The sequence below is a fragment of the Cebus imitator genome, unplaced genomic scaffold (assembly GCF_001604975.1).
Source record: "Cebus imitator isolate Cc_AM_T3 unplaced genomic scaffold, Cebus_imitator-1.0 Scaffold72, whole genome shotgun sequence".
Classification (NCBI taxonomy): Eukaryota; Metazoa; Chordata; class Mammalia; order Primates; family Cebidae; genus Cebus; species Cebus imitator.
Window position 1 is genome coordinate 4,527,126 of NW_016107387.1, and position 16,082 is coordinate 4,543,207.

The 16,082-nt window shown below is 44.0% G+C and overlaps 1 protein-coding gene across 2 annotated transcripts in view; it reads right to left on the reverse strand.

Annotated features, from left to right (window-relative positions):
- Positions 1-7,141: 7,141 nt before the first annotated feature.
- USP43 (ubiquitin specific peptidase 43) overlaps positions 7,142-16,082 on the reverse strand; it is an 84,138-nt gene continuing 75,197 nt past the window's right edge. Inside the window, exon 15 of one of the 2 annotated variants that reach the window (XM_017531442.2) lies at positions 7,142-8,869. In XM_017531442.2, the coding sequence (XP_017386931.1) occupies positions 7,833-8,869 (1,037 nt within the window). In that variant the 3' untranslated portion in view covers positions 7,142-7,832. The remainder of the gene's footprint in view (positions 8,870-16,082) is intronic. The other variant, XM_017531441.2, reaches the window with a different exon arrangement.

Sequence of the window (16,082 nt, forward strand, 5' to 3'; positions counted from 1 at the left end):
ATCTATCCATCTGACAAAGGGCTAATATCTGGAATCTACAAAGAACTAAAACAGATTTACAAGAAAAAAACAAACAAACCCATCCAAAAGTGGGCAAAGGATATGAACACTTTTCAAAAGAGGACGTATATGAGGCCAAGAAACATGAAAAAATGCTCATCATCACTGATTATTAAAGAAATGCAAATCAAAACCACATTGAGATACCACCTCACACCAGTTAGAATGGCAATCATTTAAAAACCTGAAGACAACAGATGCTGGAGAGGATGTGGAGAAAGAGGAACACTTTTACACTGTTGGTGGGAGTGTAAACTAGTTTAACCATTGTGGAAGACAGTGTGGCACTTCCTCAAGGACCTGAAAATAAAAATTCCATTTGATTCAACAATCCCATTACTGAATATATACTCAAAGGATTATAAATCATTCTATTATAAAGACACATGCACATGTATGTTCATTAGGGCACTGTTTACAATAACAAAGACCTGAAACCAACCCAAATGCCCATTGATGATAGACTGGACAAGGAAAATGTGGCACATATACACCATGGAATACTATGCAGCCATAAAAAATGATGAGTCTGTGTCCTTTGTAGGGACATGGATGAATCTGGAAACCATCATTCTCAGCAAACTGACACAAGAACGGAAAGTCAAACACCGCATGTTCTCACTCATAGGCAGGTGTTGAACAATGAGAACACATGGACACAGGGAGGGGAGCATCACACACTGGGGTCTGTTGGGAAGGGTAGGGGAGGGACAGCATGGGATGGGGAGGCTGGGGAGGGATAACATGGGGATAAATGCCAGATATAGGTGACAGGGGGATGGAGGCCACAAACCACATTGCCATGTATGTACCTATGCAACAACCTTGCATGATCTGCACATGTACCCCAGAACCTAAAGTACAATAAAAAAAAAAAATTAAAAAGTAAAAGATAAGTCTAACAATGTCTTTAGTGAATAATAAACTATAAAAATTTAATTGCAATAAAAAAAATTTCTGTTTATAAAATAAAACATCAAAGCAAACCCACATTAGGCTTAAGCAAAAAATATTACATAGCTAATTAGCATATTATTAGATAGGTCATAAAAAATTATCCAGAATAGAGCCCAGAAAGGCAAGGAGATGGAAAATACAAAAGAGAGTTTAAGAGGCATTCGGTAAGTTCCAACATATTTCTTTATTTTTATTTTTTTGGGGATGGAGTCTAGCTCTATCACCCAGCCTGAAGTGCGGTGGCATGGTCTCAGCCCACTGCAACCTCTGCCTCCCAGGTTCAAGCAATTTTCCTGCCTCAGCCTTCTGAGTAGCTGGGACTACAGGTTCAAGTCACCACGTCCGGCTAATTTTTTTATTTTTAATAGAGACGGCGTTTCACCTTGTTGGCCAGGCTGGTCTCAAACTCCTGACCTCAGGTGATCAACCGGCTTTGCCCTCCAAATTGCTGGGACTACAGGCGTAAGCCAACACGCCCAGCCTCCAACATATTTCTAATTGGAGTTCCAGAAAAGAAAATAGACATAACGGGGCAGAGGCAATATTAGAAAACATAAATCCAATAATGAGCAATTATTGGATTGAAGAATGAATGAGCAATTCTAGATGTTCCACTAAATAGCAAATAACTAAGAATAAACACAAGAAAATACAAAAATCACTCTATACAGTAAACTACAAATGTTATTGAGACTGAAACAGCTGGAAGGCTATGTTTGTGGATTAGAAGACTCAATATTATAATATTGTCAACTCTCCCCAAACCAATCTATAGATTAAATGAAATCCCAATCAATATCCTAGCAATTGTATGGGTATATAAATTAATTAACTGACTCTAAAATGTATTTAGAATTAGAAAGGTCCAGGAGTAGCCAAAATAATTTTTTTTATAAAAACAAGTAAAGTTTGTTAAGATTTGTGTCTTGCACTGGTTAAATCTAACCACTGACAGAAAAATATAATATGAAAAATAAAATTTTAAAGTAAACACTAGGATATAAATAAGACATAAAATTTTAAAACTATTATTGAAGAAGGAACAAAGGAAATTTGATCTGATCAATAACAAAAGGCAGAAAGGAAACAAAAATAAGTCCAAACTATCAGTAATCACAATAAATGAGACAGGCTAAATTTCCCATTAAAAGATGGAGATCATCTGATTTAGGTTTAAGAAAAAATTCAGCTGTTTGGCATGCACAAAAGACACACCTTAACAATGGAACATTGAAAGATACACTTGTGAAATGCTACCAAAGGGAACACAGATGTGACAAAATAATGAGCAAAATAAAATTTAAGAAAAAACGATATAGTGACGAAATACAAACAAAATAGACAAATCAGGCATCTGATAATGTTTTTAAATATATAAAGCAAAAACATAAGGAAATACTGTGGAGAAATCATAACAACATGGAATACTTTAATAGTCTTCTCAAAAATCAATAGGTCAAGTGGAAAAAAATAGTAAAATGTTATGAGTTTATGAATAATTCAATAAAACTTGATCTAATAGTTATTTATAAAACTTGTACCCATAGAATACACATTTTAAACACACTTTAAATAATTACAAAAAATAACTTGATCATTTTACTATAAAAAAGTTGAAAAATTAAAATTCATTCCTAATTTAAGAAAATATTAGCTAAAGATCTCAACTTCTTAAAGGAACATAAAGGAAGGATATTTACAACAAATATCATTCCAAAAGGTAAAACACTAAAGTCACACACTAGACATGGATGTTAGCTTCCATCACCACAAATAAGCCAGTACAGTTGGTCATAACTAGTGCAGAGAAATAAGAAAAATAGAAGCATGAATACTTAAAAGGAAGAGACAAAATTAGTATTAATCAACAATTATTTTTAAAAAATAAATAACAAAGTCAAGCTGACCAGACACAAGATCCAATTTTAAAAATGAAAAAACAGCCGGGCACAGTGGCTCACACCTGTAATCCCAGCACTTTGGGAGGCCAAGGCAGGTGGATCACTTGAGCTCTGGCATTTGAGACCAGCCTGGGCAATAAGGGGAAACCCTATCTCTATGAAAAATACAAAAATTAGCTGGATGTGGTGGCTCACGCCTGTCGTCCTACTACATGGGAGGCTGAGGCAGGAGAATCACTTGAGCCCAGGAGATGGAGGTTGCAGTGAGGCAAGAATGCATCTTTGCACTCCAGCCTGTGAAACAGAGTGAGATTCTGTCACACACACACACACGCACACACACAGCCATTTGAAAATGTAATAGAGAAAAAGATTCCATTTCCAATGGCAATGAAAACAATCAAATATGTGGGAAAAAATAATAAAAGTTATGTGCAAGACCTAGGTGAAGAAAAGAAATACAGAAGGACATGAATACATTTTTTAATTCATGAAAACTTGAATTAAAGAACAACATAACCATGTATGTGGCTCCTTTGTTTAAAACAAGATAAAAAATTGGATAAAGTTGGGTGCAGGGGCTCACACCTATAATCCCAGCACTTTGGGAGGCCGAGGTGGGCGGATCATGAGATCAGGAGATCGAGACCATCCTGACCAACATGGTGAAACCCTGTCTCTACTAAAAATACAAAAATTAGCTGGGCATGGTGACTTGTGCCTGTAGTCCCAGCTACTCAGGAAGCTGAGGCAGAAGAATGGCTTGAACCTGGGAGGTTGAGGTTGCAGTGAGCTGAGATCGTGCCACTGCACTCCAGCCCAGCGACAGAGCGAGACTCTGTCTCAAAAATAAAGTAAAATAGAAAAGGCAGGGGGATAAAATGATGAAATGCCCATCACCGGGGTTAAGTAATCCTTGGTACCTGTAGTACTGTAGAATATAAAGCATCAGTTGAAAAGAATGAGGTGTACCCATAAAAGACAATATGAAAACATCTTCAAGTTATAAAAGCAAATTGCAAGAAATACATGCATCATGTTCTCATTTATGTATAAACATACATACAAATGAAAGTTACATTTTTTCTCATACAAGAGGAATGCACAAAGAAAATATGGTAATATGGAAGGAAATACTCCAAACTGGTGATAGTGACTTCTGGGAAGGGTATTGGGGTTCTGGCTAGATTGCACTTATGACATTTTTTTTTCAGCTCTTCCGTATATTTGAATTTTTTTACTATGGTCATACATTGGTCAATAGTTAACAAAAAGCAGTAAACATTTTATATAGAATATAGGGAGTTTTCCCTTCTTTTGCAAGGATATTCACTTGTTTAGGAAATCAAGAGGCCAATTCAGACTAAAAATTTATCTGGTCTATGAGGAAACTACTAAGAGGTGGTCCCATCTGTTTTTGTGTTTACAAAACCACATCATGACTTTGCATACTAACATGTAAAATATTCTTCTCCCCATCTCTGTGTACCTGTTCATTTTGCTTCTTGCCCACTACCTCTGAGTCAACTTCCAGTCAATCAATTCAATAATTCAATCCAGTGGCAGGCTGAATTGAATTAAAGGACTTCTTCCTCTGATTCCAGAGATAAAATAAAACAACAAAATTTTTAAGAGACAGGAAAGCTCAAAATTAAGAAAGAGATCTCTTCAGGTGCCAGTAAAAAAGGAGAATTTCAAAGTCATACCAGTGAACAGAAGCCAAACAGCACAAAGGAGTATTGTAACTGAATACTGGTTGGGTGTTTGGTCCCTGCAGAGTTAAAGGAGTATTATCTCTGGAAGGCTGGAGGAGGGGGCACAGAAATTGAGCTACCTACAGAAAGATGAGACCCCTTAAGAGATGCCCATTTATTTACAAAATGTTAATAGGAAAAACTATGCTTGTGCCAGGTATCAATGTATTGTCTTCTAATTTATGCTTCACTGTCTGCTCTATGAAAATTGATCTGAGCCCTTCAGATTTTTTTCCATTTCCAGATGGTACGATGTCAAGTATTGTCAGCAGAGGGCGCTGGAGAGGGATTTCAGAAGGAAGTGGTTTTCTGTCCTGGGTTCTGGGGTGCTCTCTCAACAACCCCCTGCAGCACAGACAGGGCTTCCCCAGTGCCCAGCTCCTGCAGCAGAGGCAGAATGTCCAGCAGCAGGCTCCTTTAATGCAGGTGGTTTTTCCAACATCCAGCTTATGTGGTGCCTAGCAGCCAGCAGCTTCCCCAGCAAACCCTTTGGAGTACTGTATTGGAGTGCCTCCTGGGAGATACCTTCTATGAAAAGCTTCCCCTACAACACCCCGAAAGGCAGATTTCCAGCCTTCCAGGGTGCAGTACCACTTAACTTCTCTCCAACCAGAGGACCACAGATTGTCACCCCAGTCCTGGGGGGATGTAGGGTCTCATCCCTGAATACTCTATCTGAGCCCCTAGAGGTATATCTGTGATTCCCACATTCTCTTTTTTTTTTTTTTTCTTTTGAAACAGAGTTTCCCTCCTGTCTCCCAGGTTGGAGTGGAATGGTGCGATCTCGGCTCGGTGCAACCTCCAACTCCCGGGTTCAAGCGATTCTCCTGCCTCAGCCTCCTGAGTAGCTGGGATTACAGGAGTGTGCTGCTACTGCCTGGCTAAGTCAAGGTTTCACCATGTTGGCCAGGGTGGTCTTGAACTCCCGACCTCAAATGATCCACCCACCTCAGCCTCCCAAAGTGCTGGGACTACAGGCATGCGCCACTGTGCCCAGCCCTCACACATTCTTTAGAATTCTTTTATTATGAACCAATTCCTCAATACTCTGTTATACTATTGTTATGCTGTAACATGTTGTAGTTAATAAGGTATATTTCTTTATATTAAGCTTGTGGTTTTCCCATGTGTTCTGCCCCCACACCACTTCTCACATCCCCCAGTGTTTCAGCCTTGCCAGGAGTGACAGATAAAATTAAGTAAGCAAAGAGGTCCTTAAAAAGCACTTCATGGGCTGGGTATGGTGGCTCACATCTGTAATCCCAGGACTTTGGAAGGCCAAGGTGGGTGGATTGCTTGAGCCCAGGAGTTCAAGACCAGCCTAGGCAACATGCGGAGACCCCATCTCTACAAAAATACAAAAAAAAAAAAAAAATAGCTGGGCATGGTGGTATGTACCTGTAGTCCCAGCTACTTGGGAGGTTGAGGTGGGCAGATCGCTTGAGCCCAGGAGGTTATGTTGCAGTGGGCTATGGTCGCACCACTGCACACTCCAGCCTGGGTCACAACGGAGCAAGACCCTGTCTCAAAACAAAAAACAAAAACAAAAAAATAGCACTTCATGTCTGTACTCAAACAGGAATCCTGCTGGATAGGGGTGCTGTTCAAACAAGGGCCTTGACCTTGGGGCAACAGGAGAAGCCCAAAGTGGTCAAGCCTAGATCATGGCAATTAGCCATTAGTGGTAAAGTGGACAGTCATGCAATCAGATCTCCAGGGATGGTACAACATGCAGAGAGTGCTGGCTGTGACTTCGTGCTCCAGACACTAAATCAACAGGCAGGCTACTCCGTTCTTCATTATTTCCAACCAAACATGCTCACGTATAGAAAACTAGATATGTAACCTCCATTGAAGAGTATTTTCATCTGATTCCCCGACCTGATTCAGTTCACAAATCCAGATTCCTTTTTTTTTTTTTTTAAGAACTCATCCATGTAGAATCCAGACTCTCTTAAATGACAGGATGGTTGGGTACTATTGAGGAAGAATCCTTCTATGACCCCGCATCTGCCCCATAAAGTTTCTCCCAGCCATTCCCAAAAGAAACTGCAGCCATTTGCCTGGGCTGACACTAAGCCCCAGGAAGCCAGAGCACCACTGGGCTTTTTCAGTCTGAACAGGAGCTTATGGTGGCCAGGTGATAAACGGATTCCTAACCCAAGTTTGCATCTTGGCAGGCCCAGTGGAAACTGGCCTCTTTCTTAGGATATTTCAATATTCTGAGTGCTTAGTTGACTGACCTCAGCAAGTAGCCGAATGCCCACACTGGCTTTCCCTGACCAAGTTGCATGTGATCCTGTTAAATTTCATAATACTTATAGTACCTAAAATTACTCTGCCTCAAAAAAAGAAAAGAAAGAACTCAAGAAACTACGTTCTGATAGCAACAGCAACAAAGCAAGTTTACTCAGCAGGAATGAAGCAAGGTCATTTATCAGACTTGAATAATTTAGACAGACATGCAGGTTCCATGGACGGGATTTTATTAAAATGGTACATAGATTTCATATTTAAATTTAAAAATGAACATTTTTTTCTAGTATCAAAATAGTCATTTTTAAAATGCCTTGAAAAACTTTAATACAACTTTTAATATATTAAATATTCACCTGAAATCTCAGTCATTTCTCTCTCATCTCTCTTTGCTAGAATCTTGCCTGACCATCACTATCATTCTGTTCTCATTTTTATTTTCTTTTTTGGCATCTTTAATGCTTATCCCAGAAAAGCATTAAAAATAAAATATTTTTCTCTAAATCCACAATTTAAAAAAAAAGAAAGAAAGAAAAAGAAGAAGCCAATGACAACATTTGACATGATATTGAAGATTCTTATTAACCAGGCTCACCTAATTTGCCCACATCCAAATCTCTTTAGTAAATATCAGTTCTTGCCCTGAACCTGGAAATACTGACCCAATAGCATCCTCTAGTGGCCAGACTGTAGCAAAGCATCCAACCATACAGGAAGGTTTTGGACCTTGGGTTATGTGGACATTAGGTGTTGAAAGTCTAGATATGGAGACCAAAAAAAAAATTTTTTTTTCAGGGATTATAAGACAACTGGCTTCCTGGAAACCCACTCTCAACACAAGCTGCCTACAACTGCTCGGCAAAGTCCCACGAATGCCAGCGTCACACAATACTGACACGCTCCATCAAAAGCTGGACTCCGGTAAGGTTTTCTTTCGACCTAAGGAAAGAGTATGGTATTTGACCCTCTGGAAGGTGCCATGAGAAGCCTGCTCCCCTGGAACAGTCCTTTGCGACGTGCCCAGCGCGCTGCCTCTCGGAGTCCTACTGACTTTGCGAGGGAGGCGGAGAGAGCTGGGGGCTGACCAGACGTCTCTCTCCAGCCGGCCACCCAGGCCCCTGGCCAGGCCCTCTGGGATCCTGAAGGAAGGAGGTGAGCCTGGAACCCGCCCATCCATGGCAGGGCTCAGCCTGCCACTCACCAGGGAGATGGGGGGCACCTGTGGGGAGACCTCTGCCCTGTCATTCCTCCTGTTCTCCTTCTTCCGAAACACAGACCTCAGAAGGGTGAGTGTCCCCTGCAGGGGTCTGTCTATCTCAGGGGTGCCTCTGCGACTGTCTTTGCTGTTTCCAGAGAACCCCACATAGGGGGAGGGTGGGCTGCTCTTGCTTCCCATCTGGAAGCTCTCCTTCCAGCTCATGGCCTTCTGACACTCTGGTCGGGCTGGTTTCTCATGCTCCACTGAAGGCATCACAGTGAGGGGCAGGTCAAACTTTCTGGGAAGCCTGATATCTTGCACTGCATTTTCCTTGGGTTTCCTTGCTGTGTTTGGACCATCTAAGTTTCCAGGGGCCAGACAGTGGTTGGGTTGAGCCGAGGGACAGGCCACCCCGCCTGGACCTCTTTCGACGGCTCGCCCACCATCTTCACTTTTAGCAGGAAGGGCGACGTTTGACCTCGGCGATGCTGACCTCTCGTCCTCAACCGCGGTCCCTGTCAACAGCGACACAATGGACTGGCTGGTGGACCGAGGCCTTCGTCTCGATTCCAAGTACTCCACTAACTCAACGGAGGCACCCGATGGCTTCTCCTTGGATCCAAAGGACCACCGCAGGGGCATGGTCTTGAAGGGCCCCTGCTTGGCTCGGGAAGTGGTGGGCGCCTTCATGCTAATGCTTCTGCCTTTCAGGCCACGCACCAACCGCCTGCACTCCAACCCTCCTGAAAGAGACACGAAGACTGTCAGTGTGCAAGTCACCCTAGAGCTGCCACGCCAGTCATCTGACGTTTCCTGAACACCTCAGGTATAGGAGGCACTGGGCTAGGTACTAGAGACACAGCAGTGAACAGGCCAGGTGGGGTTCCTGCCTTTGGGGGATAGCAATGGTTTCACCCACTCTTCCTCAGTCTCCACTTACACATTTGAAGCCACAGGGCGAGCCAGTGCTAAAGAAGGTATCTACATCCTGGGCAGCACGGACATCTGGCAAAGCTCAATCTCATGGACATCTGACCCTAAGACTGAACAGCAGTTTCCTCCATCTTTAAATATCCCCATGAAACAGAATGCTCAGCAAAAGTTCCGACCTTTCTAGGTCATATTAGGTCCTTGTACCTTTCAAATGCAAGAATCTCAGATATCCTACCCTGGGCTAAAAAAGAAAAAAGAAAAGAGCTGTGTGTTTATCAGAGCTGCCACATATGCCTGTATTCCGTGCGTCTTGCAACATCTGTCCATAGCTGGGAAGACGTTTTTGAAATACACTGTTAAGTGAGAACAGAGTCTAAAAATTAGCATACTAGGTTGCAAAAGGAATTGCGGTTTTCGCCATTTAAAAACAAATGGCAGCTGGGTGCGGTGGCATCCCAGCACTTTGGGAGGCCAAGGTGGGCAGATCACCTGAGGTTGGGAGTTCGAGACCAGCCTGGCCAACATGAAGAACCTTTGTCTCTACTAAATATACAAAAATTAGCTGGGTGTGGTGGCATGCGCCTGTAATCCCAGCTACTCAGGAGACTGAGGCAGGAGAATCACTTGAACCTGGGATGCAGAGGTTGCAGTGAGCTGAGATCACACCACTGCACTCCAACCTGGCAACAGAGCAAGACTCCATGTAAAAAAAAAGGAGGGGGACCCCGTCAGTGCCACAGCCAACACAATGGGTGACACAGAGAGAGGCCAGAGATGGTCAGGTGCATGGGTGAGAGCTCAGGAAGGGCAGAGGAACGAGGTGCAGGAGAAGGAATGCTGCAGGAATGCAGGGGGGTAGGGTGCGCATCAAGCAAGCACCACTGGGGAAATGGCTGGAGCAGGAAGAAGCAGAACGCCTGTTACCTCTGAAAGGAGTCAGAAAGCATTCCAAGGAGTTGACTTTCCGGGTTTTTCATGGAGAATGTTTGATTGTTTTCTTCCTCAAAGCATTTCTTTACATCAGCCAGTCACAGATAGTTTTACCCAAAACACTCTGTAATTTTGGTTTGGATTGACCTTGTTAAATTGCCAGCCTTTGGGGGGGAAGAAGTGTTCTGAGGTCTGAGATGTGTGTGAAGTTTATTTCTTTTTTTTCCCTCTCCCCCAGCCCTGGGAAGGGCAGAAAAGGGTGCTTTGTATGAGTAGGACAAAGCTGTGACTTTTAGCCTTTCAAAATGAGAGCACATTGCCTGGAGCCCCGGCAGGTGGCGGGAGGAGTTGGCAACTGCCCAAAATAGCGGTTCTTCCTTTCTTCCTGGTAGGAAAGGGTCTGAGGCCAGGGCTGACATCAACGCCTGAGCCACATCTCATGGGAAACACAGAGGCCCACAGAACTCGCGTCTCCTCTTTCTCGGGGCGGCAGTGAAAATGTGCTCCTGCTATTTTTATTCTCCTTCCATTTATTGGGCTATGATGACAGGATCTGAGACTGTGATGGCTTTAACAAAATGAGAGATAAGCAGCATAAGAACAGAAGGGAATGAGGGGCCCCCATGCTCACACCACACTTCCTCTCTACTAAGTCACTTCTCATCCCGGTGGGTGACAGTCCTGGTACCCCTCTCCTGGGGAGACGGATGAACTTTCTGGGATGCTGGGAGACAGAGGTAGGGGTGGTGGTCAGAGACCCCTGAGTACTAACTCTGGTCCAATGCCCACCCCACCCCAAGAACATTCTGTTTCCAGCCAGGCTGGCTTGAATGAGAACCAGGAAGAGCCTACAGCCTCACACCGCATGAAAGACACAGGCAGGTGGGTTCTTCCTGAAGGTTATCTAAGCCCCACAGCATCATAAACGTGCTTCTTCAGCCCCACAAGAGCCCCCTCCACGCAGGTGGCGCCAGTGCAGCCAATGGGCACAGTCCCCTGACACCCCCTCCACACTGCAGCTCTGGAGCCAGCAGATGTGCTTAGAGAACTGCCACATCTGTCCCCGTCCCTGTGTGGCCACCTTGATTTCTGCAAGACGTTTTCATTCTTGGCTAATGAAATATGCATCAGTCCGAACTCACATGTTTTGTGAGCAGGACGGGGGACGTCTTTGTGCCATGCTTGGCCCCCCTGCCACAGAACAAGACTTTTCCCAGTTGAGTACCTCCTGCCTCTTTGAGGGCTTCCACTGTGCTTCATACACCCACCTGCTTGCTCCTTCAAAACATATTTAACAAGCACCTACTGTGCGAAGGACTGTCTTCAATGCAGTTGGTGGGGGAATAACACGCTGCACCTGTCTTTATGAGGTTTGGCAAAAGTAAGAATACATGATACCATGTCATGTTTCTTTTCTTTGTTGTTGTTGTTTTGAAACAGAGTCTCATTCTTGTCACCCAGGCTAGAGTCCAGTAGTGTGATCTCAACTTACAGCAACCTCCGCCTCCCGGGTTCAAGCAATTCTCCTGACTCAGCCTCCCGAGTAGCTGGGATTACAGGCACCTGCCACCACACCCAGCTAATTTTTGCATTTTTAGGAGAGACGAGGTTTCACCATGTTGGCCAGGCTGGTCTCGAACTCCTGACCTCAGGCGATCTACCCGCCTTGGCCTCCCACAGTGCTGGGATTACAGGTGTGAGCCACTGTGCCCAGCCCCAAATGTTTCTTGAGCCGTGGACAATTACCTCACAGCCTGATGACCATTTCTGCGTGGAGGTCAGAGTGCAGCCTGAGTCAAGCCCACCCCCCAACTTTCCTCTTCTCTCTGTTAAGGTAAGAAAAAGTTACACTGATGAGCTGAAGCTTCGCCACCTCCGAGACTGAAACAGCAGGCTGACGTGGGGAAGAAAAAGGCTGGCTGTCGCCGGGCGCGGTGGCTCAAGCCTGTAATCCCAGCACTTTGGGAGGCCGAGGCGGGTGGATCACGAGGTCAAGAGATCGAGACCATCCTGGTCAACACGATGAAACCCCGTCTCTACTAAAAATACAAAAAATTAGCTGGGCATGGTGGCGTGTGCCTATAATCCCAGCTACTCAGGAGGCTGAGGCAGGAGAATTGCCTGAACCCAGGAGGCAGAGGTTGCAGTGAGCCGAGATCACGCCATTGCACTCCAGCCTGGGTAACAAGAGCGAAACTCCGTCTCAAAAAAAAAAAAGAAAAAGGCTGGCTGTCACACCACCAGCCCTCGGGGGCCAAAGCCACCACCCCTTTCATCACTCTAAGAACCGCGGCCGTGTAAAAGAGAGTGAAGCAGAAAAGAAAAGAAAACAGCAACACACATGAGGGGATCTGGCAGTCAGAGAAGAATAAACAGAACCGTCAGAGCAGGACCCTGATGAAATAGAGCCACCAGAGGAAATGTGACAACTTAGGATGATCAATAAACTTGCATCTCAGGGAAGAAACTGAAAAAACAGAGACTGAAAAATGTGACTGATCAAGAGATAGAAACCACAAGGGAAAAGGCAGGAGACTCAGAAGATAGATGCAGGAGACTCAACAGCAAATCACAAAAATGTCAGAAGCAGGAGAGACAATCATTAAAAACCAAAAGACATTTCTCTGAAGACAGGCCTGAGTCTGTAGAAAGAAAGGCACCCCAAGTTCTAGGTAGGGTTGAGGAACAAAAACTCATACCTAGGCGTATTCTGGGAGAATGTCTCATCTCCAAGGTCAAGAGGAGCATCTTAAAAGCTTCCAACCAGAAAGAACAAGGGAGTTCTCCCATCAACAAGAAAAGCCTGGGCTTCTCACCTGCAACCCTGGGGCCTGGGAGGCTGTGGGAAGACGGCTGCAGAGGCCCGAGAGAAAAGGACTGCAATGCAAGATGCTCGCCAGCAGCCAAGCTGCCGTCCACTCCAAAGTGAAACAGTTGCAGCTGCGCAGATTTTGAGAACACGCCACACACACTCGAATGACTCAGACCCACACCCTCAAGATGGGGGGTGACAAGGAGAAGAATAGAAAGTACTAGCTCCTGTCAGCAACATCTCAGCGTTCCCAGAAGAGACCAGAGGGGGCACATGAAAGCTTTCCAAAGCTCTCATTCTGGGGGGAAGGACAGGGAAAAGAGTGACAATAGATAGATTATGTATTTCTCATCTGATGGGGGAAAGGAGTGATGAAATAAAACACCTTCCAGGAAATAATGGGCTTCTAAATACCAGGACAGAGAAAGTAGCAATAACAAAATGGACCAGACCAGGCGCGGTGGCTCACTCCTATAATCCCAGCACTTTGAGGGACCAAGGCAGGTGGATCACTTGAGGTCGGCTTCAAGACCAGCCTGGTCAACACAGTGAAACTCCATCTCTACTAAAAATACAAAAAATTAGCTGGGTGTGGTGGCGCACACCTGTATTCCCGGCTACTCAGGAGGCTGAGGCAGGAGAACCACTTGAACCCAGGAGCTGGAGGTTGCAGTGAGCCGAGATTGCGCCACTGCACTCCAGCCTGGGCAACAGAGTGAGACTCCATCTCAAAACACAACAACAAAAACAAATTGGATCAGAGTGGCAGAACATCCCAATGAACCAGGAAACAAAGAGCAACACACTCCCATCAGCATCACTAAGGAAAGCAAAGGAAGAAACAGCCATGTAAAATCTTTAAAAACGAAATGAACAAAACCAAGTTTTACAGCTGTTACATTAAGTCAGCATGAACTGAAGGCTCCAATGATAACACGGGCTCTGAACTTTTGGCATTTTAAAAAGAAAACACAAAACCCAGCAACAGGCTGCTTATCAAAAACCACTTAAAACTAACTCAGAAGGAAAGGTTTCTAAAGCCCGAGAGAGGGGCAAAAATGACAGCAGGCAAATGAGAAAGGGAGAAGGCAAAAAGAAAGAAGAAAAGGGTGGGATTCTTAATCTTGGACAAAGCAGAATTTCAGGTTGAAAACATTAAGCAGGATAAAGAGCCACATTATAATGATAAAAAGCACAATTTAGAAAAGAGATCTAACACTCATAAACCATAGACACCTAGAAACAAAGGAGCTAACAAGATAAAGCAAAAATCACTAAAACACAAAGATTACTTGATTAAAGATACAGCTAGACTGGGCACAGTAGCTCATGCCTGTAATTCCAGCACTTTGGGAGGTGGAGGCGGATGGATCACCTCAGGTCAAGAGTTCGAAACCAGCCTGGCCAACACGGTGAAATCCCACCTCTACTAAAAATACAGAAAAAAAAAAAAAAAAATTAGCCAGGTGTGGTGGCAGCCGCCTGTAATCCCAGCTACTCAGGAGGCTGAGGCAGGAGAATCACTTGAACCCAGGAGGCAGACGTTGCAGTGAGCCAAGATCATGCCATTGCACTCCAGACTGGGCAACAAGAGCAAAACTCCGTCTCAAAAAAAAAACAAACAAACAAACAAACAAAAAAAAACAGCTATACAGGAAGGTTTCAATATATCTTCTTCCTTCCAGGAGTCCCAGAGAAGGTACATTTAAAGACATAGGAGACTTGAATAAACAATCAACTCACCTAATTTAATAGTTATGATATAAAGCTCACATCCCTCAAATAAACAATATACATTACTTTATACATGCACACAGCATTTACAAAACAGTAATCATGAACTTGACCACAAAAAGAGAATAATGTGTGGCCGCATGGTGCAATGGTAGCACGCCTGACTCCAAAAAGGGAATAATTTTTGAAAACCACATTCTTGGATCATCACCCCCAAAAATCAAATAAAGCTGACCAAAACAATCTGAAATAGGTAAAACTTCCAGATAATCTCTAGATCAAAGAAGAAATCAAAACTGAAATGAAATACCCTCTGGAGAGTGCTAAAAAAGAGAAACAAAACCTGTGATGCCCAACAAAAGCCATAGAGGAAATTTATCATTAGAAGCACCCGGACAGAGAAGCTATGGAAGCTTAACTTTCAGGACCCTTTGTTACCAGGGGGCATCTGAGAAGGACTCCTAGCCATTTTTTTTTTTTTAACATGGTCATGATTGTATAAAAATTGCAAAAGTAAGATGTTTTTACATTCTTTTTCTTATAGAACCTTCCTCCACACCCACCTCAATTATATAAGTTGCAGTCTCCAAAAAACTTGGATCTGTTCATTTTGGTTTAAGATGCCTTCAGTATTAATGATGTTCATGACCAGGGTTACCAGAAAAGTGGCATTCTCAGGCTGTCAGTATTTTTCTACAAAGAGCTGCTGGTGTTTTGCAGGGGTGTTTTTTTTTTACTGAGTGGGACTGCTTCTGGGCATTGCAGGAGGACACTTAGTATCCTTGTTGACACCTGCCCCCCACCCCCAGGGACTAAATGCCAGTAGTCACCTCTGCAAATTCTCACAGTCAATAAAACATTCTCCCACATATTTGCACACTCAGGAGGGTAGGAAGAAGTCATACCAACCAGTATTTGAAAACTGATACTCTACGTTTTCATCTCGTCCAGGTTTAGTAATAACAAAACAAACAAACAAATAAACAAAATGCTTGCTTTTTCTTTTTCTTGTTTTAGACCGAGTCTCATTCTGTCGCCCATGCTGGAGTGCAGTGGTGCAGTCTTGGCTCACTGCAACCTCCCCCTCACAGGTTTAAGTGATTCTCCTGCCTCAGCCTCCCAAGTAGCTGAGATTACAGGCATGCACCACCATGCCCAGCTAATTTTTGTTTTTTAATAGAGACGGGGTTTCACTACATTGGCCAGGCTGGGGAGAAACTCCTGACCTCAACTGATCCACCTGCCTTGGCCTCCCAATCTTTCTTTTTTTTTTTTTTTTGAGACAGGGTCTCACTGTGTCACCCAGGCTGGGGCACAGTGGGGTGATCTCGGCTCATTGCAACATCTACTTCCTGGGTTCAAATGATTCTCCAGCCTCTGCCCCCTGAGTAGCTGGGATCACAGGCATGCGCCATCATGGCCAGCTAAGTTTTGTAATTTTAGTAGAGACGGGGTTTTGCCATGTTGGCCAGGCTGGTCTCAAACTTCTGACCTCAAGTGATCCATCTGCCTCGGTCTCCCAAAGTGCTAGGATTACAGATATGAGT